General features: G+C 41.9%; 1 protein-coding gene across 1 annotated transcript in view; it reads left to right on the top strand.

The window, feature by feature from the left end:
• Positions 1-14087, top strand: part of LOC126456136 (glutamate receptor ionotropic, kainate 2-like) — a 293829-nt gene that overhangs the window by 150491 nt on the left and 129251 nt on the right. The window contains exon 7 of the mRNA XM_050091890.1: positions 3915-4043. Within this exon, the coding sequence (XP_049947847.1) occupies positions 3915-4043 (129 nt within the window). The remainder of the gene's footprint in view (positions 1-3914; positions 4044-14087) is intronic.

Below are 14087 nucleotides of genomic sequence, written 5' to 3'. Positions count from 1 at the left end.
TTTACGAAGCACGAATCAGGGTTGTATTCTAGGTTCTAAGCTGCTGATTTAAAAGATCCCTTGTCTTTTGCATAAAATAGCAGAAACAGATTATCATCGACCCAGCTTGCTAGTGGTTCACTGCTGCTATCGTGCGTCTGATGACTCCTGAAGTCCCCCACTTAGCCTGCTGGGTGGGACAGTAAAGGCAGGACTTCAGGTGTCCGTTCGGTGGCGGGGAGTTTACATATATAGTATTGATAATTATTTCTATCATTTTGACTTCGTAAGTGTTGTTGGTGAAGGATGTCTTAACCCTGTAAGTACGTTACACGGAGGAGCGCACATTTGTGGCGACTCCATAGGTACGGTGACAAGTGGTTTGTAACAAGTCATGTTCAAAAAGATGTTCAAATGTGTGTGAAACATTATGGGACTTAACTGCTAAGGTCATCAGTCCTTAAGCTTACACACTACTTAACCTAAATTATCCTAAGGACAAACACACACGCCAATGCCCGAGGGAGGACTCAAACCTCCGCCGGGATCAGCCGCACAGTAACAGGTCATATTCTGGTATTTCCACTCTATTGGTTAAGTGGTCTTTACTGTCAATAAGGGTTTCCTGGATACAGAGATGTCGATACCGTTATCTACCAGACTTGAATGGAGGCCCTAGCATTTGGTCCTGCTTATCCCTTCCGTACAGATTGTCTGGCAAACAGTGTTGCCGGATCTTAGCGTTACCCAGAGTGCACCACGTTGAGGCGTGCTGACGTTGCACCACAATATCGAACACAATGTTTCAGCAAGGACTTTTCTTCATTTGTAGCTAAAGACAGACCTGATAAATTTGGCTCATTCTGCGCCCCATTCGCGCGTGTAGTACAGATAATTTTATCCAGTAATTCTCAGCTGAGAAACATTATATATCGCATCAGGGCAGAGGATATTGTTTTGAAGGTTTCGCCAAAGGTGAGTGTTTTCAATGCGGACGAAAAGGCTTAACAATAAAGGCCGCACTGTTGGTTAAGACCTTATCACCACAATTCTTAGGCTGTGCAACATGGCTGCAAGTAGTACACCATTCTTTGTAGACAGCCCGCGTGGTGCACCAAAAAATCGGGCTACTACATTCACAGTGTGGTGACGGACTCGTTCGAAATACGACAGTCATTTTGCCACGTCGTCAAGTCGACCCGTCTGCTGGTTCCACATTTACACCGCTCCACTCTCATGACTCTCGTCAGCGGTGGAAAGTCACGTGATTACCTGGTACTACTATTACATCATCTATAGCGCTTCAAGGCGACGAGTGTTGTCCTGATTTTCTCCGGTTAGTTTGTTTCCCATAAACTCGACCACTATCCATACAGGGACTGTTTTATGACTCATACTTTATTCGAGTATCTGTGGAAATGCTAGGGCGCGTCGTGAGGCAGTTATCTACATCTACATAATTGCTCTGCAAATCACAATTAAGTGTCTGGCAGAGGATTCATCGAACCACCTTCAAGTTGTTTCTCTACCGTTCCACTCTCGAGCAGCGCGCGGGAAAAACGAACTCTTAAATGTTCGCGTGTGAGCTTTGATTTCTCTTACTTTACTATGACGATCCCAATGCAGGTTGTCGCTAACGAAATGTTTTCACACTCTGAGGAGGAAGCTGGCGATTGAGATATCATGAGGTCCTGCCGCAGCCAGAAACACCTTTAATTCTGTCATTCTGATTCGCGTATTATATCCGTGGCACTATCTCCCTTATTTCGCGATAATACAGTACGTGCTGCCTTTCTTTGAACTTCATCGGTATCAGTCATACCTGATGCAAATCCTACAGTACACAGCAGTACTCCAAAAGAGGGCGGACAAGTGTAGTGTAATGGTTGGAATGGCTCTGAGCACTTTGGGATTTAACAAAAAATGGTTCAAATGGCTCTGAGCACTATGGGACTTAACTTCTGAGGTCATCAGCCCCCTAGAACTAAACCTAATTAACCTGCCTGAGGCAGGATTCAAACCTGCGACCGTAGCAGTGGCGCGGTTCCAGACTGTTGCGCCTAGAACCGCTAGGCCACAACGGCCGGCAGTAGTGTAAGAAGTTTCTTTAGTACACCTTTTACATTTTCTAAGAGCTTCAACAATAAATCGCAGTCTTTGGTTTGCTTTCCCCACAACATTATCTATGTGATCGGTCCAATTTAAGTTATTCGAAATTGTAGTCTCCAAGTATTTTGCTGAGTTTATAGCCTTCAGATTTGTGTAATTTATCGTATAAGTGAAATTTAGCGGATCGTTTTAGTACTCATGTGGATGAATTCACACTTCATTTTTTAGAGTGCAGTTCCCTTTGTATACCATACAGATATCTTGTCTACATTATTTTGCAATTCGTTTCGATCGTCTGACGCCTTTACAGCACGCTAAACGACAGCATCATCTGCAAACAATCTAAGGGGGCTGCAAAGATTTTCTCTAAATCGTATATCCACTACTGGCCATTAAAATTGCGATACCACGAAGATGTGCTACAGACGCGAAATTTAACCGACAGGAACAAGATCCTGTGATATGCAAATGATTAGCTTTTCAGAACATTTACACAAGGTTGGCGCCGGTGGCGAGACCTACAACGTACTGACATGAGGAAAGTTTCCAACCGATTTCTCATACACAAACAGCAGTTGACCGGCATTGCCTGGTGAAACGTTGTTGCGATGCTTCGTGTAAGGAGGAGAAATGCGTACCATCACGTTTCCGAGAAAGGTCGGATTGTAGGCTAACGCGATTGCGGTTTGTCGTATCGCGACATTGCTGATCGCGTTGGTCGAGATCCAATAACTGTTTAGTAGAATATGGAATCGGTGGGTTCAGGAGGGTAATACGGAGCGCCGTGCTGGATCACAACGGCCTCGTATCACTAACAGTCGAGATGGCAGGCATCTTATCCACATGGCTGTAACTGATCGTGCAGCCACGTCTCGATCCCGAACAGATGGGGACGTTTGCAAGACAACAACCATTTGCACGAACAGTTCGACGACGTTTGCGGCAGCATGGACTATCAGCTCGGAGACCATGGCTGCGGTTACCCTTGACGCTGCATCACAGACAGGAGCGCCTGCGAAGGTGTACTCAACGACGAACCTGGGTGCACGAATGGCAGCAAGTCATTTTTTCGGATGAATCCAGGTTCTGTTTACAGCATCATGATGGTCGCATCCGTGTTTGGCGACATCGCGGTGAACGCACATTGGAAGTTTGTATTCGGCATCGCCATACTGGCCCATCACCCGGCGTGATAGTATGGGGTGCCATTGGTTACACCTCTCGGTCACCTCTTGTTCGCATTGACGGCACTTTGAACAGTGGACGTTACATTTCAGATGTGTTACGACCCGTGGCTCTACCATTCATTCGATTCCTGCGAAACCCTATATTTCATCAGGATAATGCACGACCGCATGTTGTAGGTCCTGTACGGGCCTTTCTGGATACAGAAAATGTTCGACTGCTGCCCTTTCCAGCACATTCTCCAGATCTGTCACCAACTGAGAACGTCTGGTCAATGGTGGCCGAGCAACTGGCTCGTCAGAATACGCCAGTCACTACTCTTGATGGACTGTGGTATCGTGTTGAAGCTGCATGGGCAGCTGTACTTGTACACACCATCCAAGCTCTGTTTGACTCAATACCCAGGCGTATCAAGGCCGTTACTGCGGCCAGAGGTGGTTCTTCTGGGTAATGATTTCTCAGGATCTATGCACCCAAATTGCGTGAAAATATAATCACATGTCAGTTCTAGTATAATATATTTGTCCAATGAATCCCAGTTTATCATCTGCATTTCTTCTTAGTGTAGCAATTTTAATGGCCAGTAGTGTAGATCATGAGCATGTCGAATTGTAGATGTGACGCCTCGTGTACCGTTGCAGGACGCCCTGACTCTGGACCTGTCGCGCCTACGCGGCAGCGGCGCCGGCGCCAACTTCACGCTGCTCAGGATGGTCCAGCGGGAGCGACTGCTACACGACTCTCCAGCAGAGCTGCGCTCCAGCCGCACGGTAAGCTGCTGCTAACACTCCCCTTCATGTTGCACTCTTCCTGCGCTAACCTCTTCATGTCAGACTAGCACTTGCACCCTAAGTCCTCAGTTATTTGTTGAATTTATCTCAGTCTCTGTCTTCCTCTACAATTTTTAGCCTCTGCAGCTCTTTCTAGTACCATGGAGGTTATGTCCTATCATCCTATCCCTTCTTCTTGTCAATGTTTTCCCTATGTCTTTATTCGCCAATTCTGCAAAGGACCTCCTCAATCCTTATTTTATTTGTGCATCTAACTTTCAAAATTCTTCTGTAGCACCACGTCTCAAATGCTTCGACTCTCTTGTGTTCCGGTTTTCCCATAGTCTATATTTCACTGTCATACAGTACTGTGCTCCGGACATACAGTCGTGCTCAAAAGTATCCGAACGAACAAAATTGCATTTCGCCTGATTCGCTTGCAACCCGCATAACGCAGCAGTCTAGCAGATCATCTAATCCTTCCCTGGTACAGTCGTTTGACTACTGAAAATGGTTCCAAAAAGTCACCACTAGAAAACACTGCTCTGTATTGCAATAACTCAAGATGTAAACTAATACCACGATACTACAAATATCAGGGAACACCTTAACACAATAATACTGTCCTTAAGGCTTGTAAGCTCACATTTATTACAATAAAAGACATCCCTGAAATGTTACCACTCTCATTATTACGTCAGATAGGTAATGCACGTAGTAAGTTCGTCGTATTCATGATTTCCTCTTCAAAGTAACATACCGCACTTATTATTTCGAACAGCTAGTTGAGAATATGTATGAACTTCAAATGACACGACGAACCGTCTCGTTCTGCATATGGATTCAAATCTAGGTCATGCAGAGTAAGCAAAGATTTCGTGACTGACGGAAACTAACAGTCATACCTCGATTTTAGACAGTATCAGTTCGCAAATATAAGCTTTAAATTACATAACGTAAACATTTTTAACGGACGTGAATTCCTACCCAGCATCTATTGTCCCATCTATTGTCCCTCTTAACGAACTACGAGAGATGTTAAATACTGCTTCTTCACAAGTAACTTACTTGAAATGCCTTGAGGTAAAGCTTTGTGGTGGACAGGGATTCGAACCCAGAACATAATCGGATTGATATCGAAGCACAATCAATTGTGACATATCGGATTTTCTCGGCAGTAGCTAGATGTTTTAACTGAAATGATGAGACGAAATATTAATTTTTTCCTTCCCAGGACTCCAACCCATCACCTATCGCTGTTTTATTCAAGATAAAGGGAACGTTAAATATGGGTTTCCTACACCAGCAGCGACATGTGAGCATTTTTGAACTAGAAATAATATGACGAAGATCTCAGTGCTGACTAGGAATCGAACCCCACACATATCCGTTGTTGACTACACATAAAAAGATGTCAGCTGCCGAATTTTTCTCCACCAGCAGCTAGGAATAACATGCTTGAACTTACAGTGATCTCGCAAAAAGTTCTGTGTCTCACTGGGAGTCAAAATCGTCAAAAATGGTTCAAATGGCTCTGAGCACTACGGGACTTAACGTCTGAGGTCATCAGTCCCCTAGAACATAGAACTACTTAAACCTAACTAACCTAAGGACATCACACACATCCATGCCCGAGGCAGGATTTGAAGCTGCGACCGTATCGGTCGCGTGGTTCCAGACTGAAGCACCTAGAACCGCTCAGCCACAGCAACCGGCACAAAAACGTCAGATATCGTTAGTGTTGCAACGAATGAATATACATTAAAAATCAAAATTATTATCCACCAGCAGAGCTAGAGCTTGATAATACATAATGAAAACCTTAGTGCCAGGCCAGGATTCGAACCCATTCACGCGCAATATGTGGCGATGTTGAGGAATCTGGAGTTTTGAACAAACAACAAATTGTAGTCGAGCTGTATTGTCACGAAGGGATAAAATTCCGTGTTAAGTTCAGAAGTTCAGAACCAATTTTATCGACATACAGAAGCTCAAATAAAAGATGTTGTAAGTGTCCTGTGACCCTACATAGCGTTTGTTTCGTCACTAGAAATAAATAACTGGTATAAGAGAGATTACTGGTGATAGAGTTTTTACTCCTGACTTTATTTTGGTTCAACATAACGTTACGTGATAGAGAAGGAATATCATTTTTAATGTGAATTTCAGACCACAATGTCATTATACCTTCTTTACTTGGCGTATCCAGAAGAGAATAGAATCTTTCTCTCCCTATCAAAAGTCATTGGCAGAAGTTGGAATCAAACCTAGACCATAAGTATATGAACCTATCAGCAATCCAACAGACCAACAAATCCTCTTCTCTGTGACTCAGATCTCTGTCGCAACGCCATTTCGCCACACTGTATGAGAATTCTGACACACAGGTTCCCTGTAGTGGTTTGCAGCATGTTCAGTACATTTCTTTACTTGGTTGTCTGAATCGCCATGAACTAGCTGCCTCGGCTACCCAGTGTAAACATGGGTCTCTATTTTGTGATCACCGAAATAAAATCACGTAATGCCACCTACAAACAACTGCCAACAGTGTAGGATGCAGAAATTTTAATAGGAAGTGTTCCCTCCTACTTGAGCTACTCTATTGGTCTATCTGTTCGTTGAAAACGTCGTGCAATGCAAAGAAAAGCTGTAACTGTTTGTTTCTCAGAAGTCTAGATCTGGCCATATGCATTAATGTGGAAGTTCTGGAGGTATTGTTGTTGACTTCTGGAGCGGCTGTAGCTACGTGTCACCTAGTAGCATAACAGTAAGCGATGCACACCATAGACAAAACGTCGCGGGATCGAGTACATTTACTGATATATTTTTTAAAACGCTATTCTGCTGTCTGCTGAAGTTATCAATCTAATGGAACTTTGAACATAATTCCCTTCACCTCTCAACCCAAAATAGTCGCATGTGGAAAAAGGGCTAACTTCTGTGTCACTTTGTTCTTTTCAGGTTTAATAGACGGCCAGGCAGCAGATGCATCTCGAAACTTTTGTATTATGTATGGGGAGAGCGCATCATGCCAAAATACGTCAGAAAAGTATTTTCTACATTAGCAGTCGGTTGGTAGTGGCGTTTTACTCTTCTTCAAACCTTGTTTGACAGCTTTAACTCAGAACAAGTTTTCGACATCCATGTAATCAATAAACTGCATATGCATTGTCAGACTGTTATAGATAACATCAGTAAATTCGCATATATCGTTGATGATTAATTTCTCTCTCGTGGTTACTATTGTTTTAACAACACTAAAAGAAAACTTACGAAAATTGAGCACTATATTACAAGAAATGATATGAAACTACCCACGATAACCTTACGATGAAAGTCTGTTTTAATAAAACTGAGTATCTGTACACAAGCGTGCCTCTATTGGCACGAATTAGTAAAATACTACTCACTTAGATTTCGATTAGGTCTGTGTTTAATTGGTATACTCAAGAGGTATGCAAATGTGGCATTTCATAACTAAAGTTATGTATTCCTAGAAACCCAAAATTTGTTTGTCAGCAGCGGAACGAGGCGTTACCTGTTGTGTAGCATTGTTAGTTTTTCACCATTGCACTATGAGCCTAAAGTATTTTCTTCTGATTTCCTGGTCGATGTTTCATCTGACTGCTTGTAGCTCTTTCACAGAAGGGATAAAAACGCTACAGTCAGCTTCACTAGAACTTCGAACCACAACAGACGCTTTTTCACAGGTCACCACGTTACCACAGAGCTCGCACAGAGGTATGTGTCTGGGCTTCCTCTTACGAGGCGGATTGTTGCTAGAACTCGTAAAACGCTATTTAAAGGACGAGATTAGTTACGATTTCCACGTGCTAAGACTTTCCTTGGATGTTGTTGTTGTTGTGGTCTTCAGTCCTGAGACTGGTTTGATGCAGCTCTCCATGCTACTCTATCCTGTGCAAGCTTCTTCATCTCCCAGTACCTACTGCAACCTACATCCTTCTGAATCTGCTTAGTGTATTCATCTCTTGGTCTTCCTCTATGATTTTTACCCTCCACGCTGCCCTCCAATGTTAAATTTGTGATCCCTTGATGCCTCAAACCATGTCCTACCATCCGATCCCTTCTTCTAGTCAAGTTGTGCCACAAACTTCTCTTCTCCCCAATCCTATTCAATACCTCCTCATTAGTTACGTGATCTACCCACCTTATCTTCAGCATTCTTCTGTAGCACCACATTTCTAAAGCTTCTATTCTCTTCTTGTCCAAACTGGTTATCGTCCATGTTTCACTTCCATACATGGCTACACTCCATACAAATACTTTCAGAAACGACTTCCTGACACTTAAATCTATACTCGATGTTAACAAATTTCTCTTCTTCAGAAACGATTTCCTTGCCATTGCCAGTCTACATTTTATATCCTCTCTACTTCGACCATCATCAGTTATTTTACTCCCTAAATAGCAAAACTCCTTTACTACTTTAAGTGTCTCATTTCCTAATCTGATCCCCTCAGCATCACCCGATTTAATTTGACTACATTCCATTATCCTCGTTTTGCTTTTGTTGATGTTCATCTTATATCCTCCTTTCAAGACACTGTCCATTCCGTTCAACTGCTCTTACAAGTCCTTTGCTGTCTCTGACAGAATTACAATGTCATCGGCGAACCTCAAAGTTTTTATTTCTTCTCCATGGATTTTAATACCTACTCCGAATTTTTCTTTTGTTTCCTTTACTGCTTGCCCAATCACTGCTTCCCTTTCATGCCCCTCGACTCTTATAACTGCCATCTGGTTTCTGTACAAATTGTAAATAGCCTTTCGCTCCCTGTATTTTACCCCTGCCACCTTCAGAATTTGAAAGAGAGTATTCCAGCTAACGTTGTCAAAAGCTTACTCTAAGTCTACAAAAGCTAGAAACGTCGGTTTGCCTTTTCTTAATCTTTCTTCTAAGATAAGTCGTAAGGTTAGTATTGCCTCACGTGTTCCAGTGTTTCTACGGAATCCAAACTGATCTTCCCCGAGGTTCGCTTCTACCAGTTTTTCCATTCGTCTGTAAAGAATTCGCGTTAGTATTTTGCAGCTGTGACTTATTAAACTGATAGTTCGGTAATTTTAACATCTGTCAACACCTGCTTTCTTTGGGATTGGAATTATTATATTCTTCTTGAAGTCTGTGGGTATTTCGCCTGTCTCATACATCTTGCTCACCAGATGGTAGAGTTTTGTCATGTCTGGCTCTATCAAGGTTGTCAGTAGTTCTAATGGAATGTTGTCTACTCCCGGGGCCTTGTTTCGACTCAGGTCTTTCAGTGCTCTGTCAAACTCTTCACGCAGTATCGTATCTCCCATTTCATCTTCATCTACATCCTCTTCTATTTCCATAATATTGTCCTCAGGTACATTGCCCTTGTATAGACCCTCTATATACTCCTTCCACCTTTCTGCTTTCCCTTCTTTGCTTAGAACTGGGTTTCCATCTGAGCTCTGGACATTCATGCAAGTGGTTCTCTTTTCTCCAAAGGTCTCTTTAATTTTCCTATCTTACCCCTAGTGAGACAAGCCTCTACATCCTTACATTTGTCCTCTAGCTATCCCTGCTTAGCCATTTTGCACTTCCTGTCGATCTCATTTTTGAGACGTTTGTATTCCTTTTTGCCTGCTTCATTTACTGCATTTTTATATTTTCTCCTTTCATCAATTAAATTCAATATTTCTTCTGTTACCCAAGGATTTCTATTAGCCCTCGTCTTTTTACCTACTTGATCCTCTGCTGCCTTCACTACTTCATCCCTCAGAGCTACCCATTCTTCTTCTACTGTATTTCTTTCCCCCATTCCTGTCAATTGTTCCCTCATGCTCTCCCTGAAACTCTGTACAACCTCTGGTTCTTTCAGTTTATCCAGGTCCCATCTCCTTAAATTCCCGCCTTTTTGCAGTTTCTTCAGTTTCAAACTGCAGTTCATAACCAATAGATTGTGGTCAGAATCCACATCTGCCCCTGGAAATGTCTTACAATTTAAAACCTGGTTCCTAAATCTCTGTCTTACCATTATGTAATCTATCTGATACCTTTTAGTATCTCCAGGATTCTTCCAGGTATACAACCTTCTTTCATGATTCTTGAACCAAGTGTTAGCTATGATTTAGTTATGCTCTGCACAAAATTCTACCAGGCGGCTTCCTCTTTCATTTCTTACCCCCAATCCATATTCACCTACGACGTTTCCTTCTATCCCTTTTCCTACTACCGAATTCCAGTCACCAATGACTATTAAATTTTCGTCTCCCTTCACTACCTGAATAATTTCTTTTTATCTCGTCATACATTTCACCAATTTCTTCATCATCTGCAGAGCTAGTTGGCATATAAACTTGTACTACTGTAGTAGGCATGGGCTTTGTGTCTAACTTGGCCACAATAATGCGTTCACTATGCTGTTTGTAGTAGCTTACCCGCACTCCAATTTTTTTATTCATTATTAAACCTACTCCTGCATTACCCATATTTGATTTTGTATTTATAACCCTGTAATCACCTGACCAAAAGTTTTGTTCCTCCTGCCACCGAACTTCACTAATTCCACCATATCTAACTTTAACCTATCCGTTTCCCTTTTTATATTTTCTAACCTACCTGCCCGATTAAGGGATCTGACATTCCACGCTCCGATTCGTAGAATGACAGTTTTCTTTCTCCTGATAACGACGTCCTCTTGAGTAGTCCCCGCCCGGAGATCCGAATGGGGAACTATTTTACCTCCGGAATATTTTACCCAAGAGGACGCCATCATCATTTAATCATACAGTAAAGCTGCATGTCCTCGGGAAAAATTACGGCTGTAGTTTCCCCTTGCTTTCAGCCGTTCGCAGTACCAGCACAGCAAGGCCGTTTTGGTTAATGTTACAAGGCCAGATCAGTCAATCATCCAGACTGTTGCCCCTGCAACTACTGAAAAGGCTGCTGCCCCTTTTCAGGAACCACATGTTTGTCTGGCCTCTCAACAGATACCCCTCCGTTGTGGTTGCACCTACGGTACGGCCATCTGTATCGCTGAGGCACGCAAGCCTCCCCACCAACGGCAAGGTCCATGGTTCATGGGGGGGGTTTCCTTGGATGAAAACCATAAATTACAATCTTTTGTTTCATCTCAGGCGATAATAACTCAGATTATTCAATGGAAATGGCAAATAAAATCAAGTGAACTTTGAGGCTTAATTCCGTGCGCACCAGAAAGTAACTCATCGATCACAGAACTGCCAAACATTCCTTGCCTTGTTGCCAAATCTCAGTTCTAGTACCATCAGGAAGAAGACGAACTGATGTGGTCCTACAGCGGGCTGGGAAGTGACCATAGCTGGCGTCTCAAAGACGCGGCTGCTACGACTTGGAATACGCATTTCTGTAACTAGGTTTAGGGACTGGAGCGTAGTTACTAATAATACTCAGAACTGACTGCCAACTAAGTATCATAAATCAGTAACTCTCATAGTTGTTTATATATTCCTTTCGTAAGTGTACTCAAAACTAAGAAACTCATTCACGGACGTTTTCGTGCCTCGCCGATAGTCGAGCACAACAAACAAATATAAAGAATGTGTGTGTGTGTGTGTGTGTGTGTGTGTGTGTGTGTGTGTGTGTGTGTGTGTGTGTGTGAGAGAGAGAGAGAGAGAGAGAAGAGAGAGGGAGAGATAAATAAAAAAGAATGAGAGAGAAGGTAAAAAAATTGTTGTAAAGAAATTGAATCATGGTATGTAAAGAAATCTTTCATTAAAATGATACGTTCCACATCATTACGAAATGTCGTATTCATGATCTATGGAACAAGTATTAATCTAATCTAATCATATCATATCATATCGATGACCAGCCGTGAAGACTCATGAATTACCGAAATTTTCGGCAATATCAGTGACCAAATCTAAACTTGAAAATAAAAGACGACAGTTTTTTTTTAATAAACCGGGACTCCTATCAAGACCTTATCGTCCCTGTTAACTAACCACAAAAGATGTCTAATATAACTCTATTCAGAAGTAACAAAGTGAGCATGCATTTAAAGACGAAGCGCATGATCTGAAGTTCTGTGACGTAGATACGAACCCAACACTTAATCGGATTGTTGACTATGTAAAATCAAATGTTACGTAACGGTTTTTCTTACCAGCCGCTAGGTGTTTGAATCTAAAATAAGGAAGTAAATTTTTGTTCCTGAGCGACAATCGAACCGCACACGCACCGTCCCCCTTTACCATCCACGGATATAGCTTAAGTATCAATTGCTTACTCACCAACAGTAAGATGTGTGCGTGTTTGGCCAGAAATAACGACACCTATTGCGATTGTTGGCAACACATGAACAGACATTAAAAATGCACGTTAATTTTCACTATCAGGCCGATGTGCACGTGATAGGGCTTGAAATGAAATTATGAATATTTTTTTAACTGGATCAAAAATACTTAACTTTGGAGGAGACCTAGAGCAGATTGCAGTCTTGGGAAAAGGAACGAAATTATTAAACTATACTGTTCCGAGAGATTCAGATCCTCGAAAGAGGAGATAAGACGTCGAATCACAGTCCAGCACCAAATTTTTCAACGTCTCTAGTTCAATCAAGCACAAGTAAAATAAGAGCCCCGTTCCTTTAAATTGCTGTCGGTTCATTAAATAAAATAAAATTTTCTAATGTAAGTAAGTTTACTGGCTATAGTATTTCTGTTTACCATGACTTCCGCCTATGTCATATCCCAACCTAAACCGGCTCTGCCCAGTCGGTAATGAAGGAACGTGATGTTTGAGGCGGATTCTGGATTATAACGTCTTTCTCTTGAGGTTACCAGAGGTAAAGTAAATTTGCTTGTGCCTCTTAAAAGTAAATGCCTGCACTCACGCATTGCACCTGTGATAGTTCGTTCCACCAGACCTTTGTGGCCACATTTTCCAGCCCCAGGAGTGTGCTGTAATGGATGATGTGCTTAGCTTACAAAATTAGTCACAGTGGAAAAAATGCAAGTCTATTAAATGGTTAAGTAGAAACAAGCTTCTGACGCGGAGATTATGCTATTCTCATGTCAGCTGGATGTAATGACTCTTCTAGGCATCATAGCCTCGATGTGAAGCCATTTTGAAATTTTCACTAATTCAGCAAATTTCTTAGTTCGACAAAATCGACTGTGAAGTTTGAAGTTACCGGATAATTCGATTATTACCGTCATTATTACTATCATTTTCTTCATACCGCTGCTGGAACACATGTACTTGAAGATCATTTAATGCCTTTTGGTCAAGAACAAGAACAGGTTCTTTACCTGTCTACGGAATCCTTTTCATGTAAATATCAAACATCAGTAATTACTAGTAGATTACATTAAAACTAATTGATGAAGACGTTACTTGATAACAAAAACGCGCTGCCTTTCTTCATTTACTTGCGCCTAGAAATGGCTGTCGAATACTGCCAAACCAAAAGCCAAGGGACCTTACTGCCTTCCGAAACACTTCGCTGTCAGTTCTTCCATATGATTTGGTCGACGTGGCCTGTTTCAAGTTGTGTATGACAGAGAATGTTTCAGAAAATCAATTGTTTTCATTTGCAATAAACAGAAAGATTTTCATTCTAAGCTATCCAAGTTCAAAATTTTCGCAATATTAGTTTCGCTTCTATAATGTAGGAAAGTATTTCACAGTTGCAAAATCCGCATTCGACTCACTGACCTTAGACTTTGTCGCTGACCATAAATTCCAGCTCAGAGTGACACCAGTTTAAGTAATCTAATGTAGCGAAGAAAGTTTGCCAGTGCTCTTTCTCACCGGAAAATACACAATTCACTCACTGAGCTCCATAACTACACTGTAACAGTAATTTCTGTGTGTATGCAATGCATACGGATTGTAGAATTTAGTGGTTCTCTCTCTTCCACTTCTGTATACAATATGCCTGACCTAAACGGGCCCTTTATCATTACAGGCCCTGGGCAGTGCAACATCATACTGACAACAGTAATGTGCTTATACTGACAACCTCACGTTCGTTTCACCTGATTTTGTAATCATTTAAATAAAACAACATGACC

The sequence above is a fragment of the Schistocerca serialis genome, chromosome 2, assembly GCF_023864345.2.
Source record: "Schistocerca serialis cubense isolate TAMUIC-IGC-003099 chromosome 2, iqSchSeri2.2, whole genome shotgun sequence".
NCBI lineage: Eukaryota > Metazoa > Arthropoda > Insecta > Orthoptera > Acrididae > Schistocerca > Schistocerca serialis.
The sequence above is the reverse complement of the archived record's forward strand: the minus strand, read 5'-3'. Positions and strand labels throughout refer to the sequence as shown.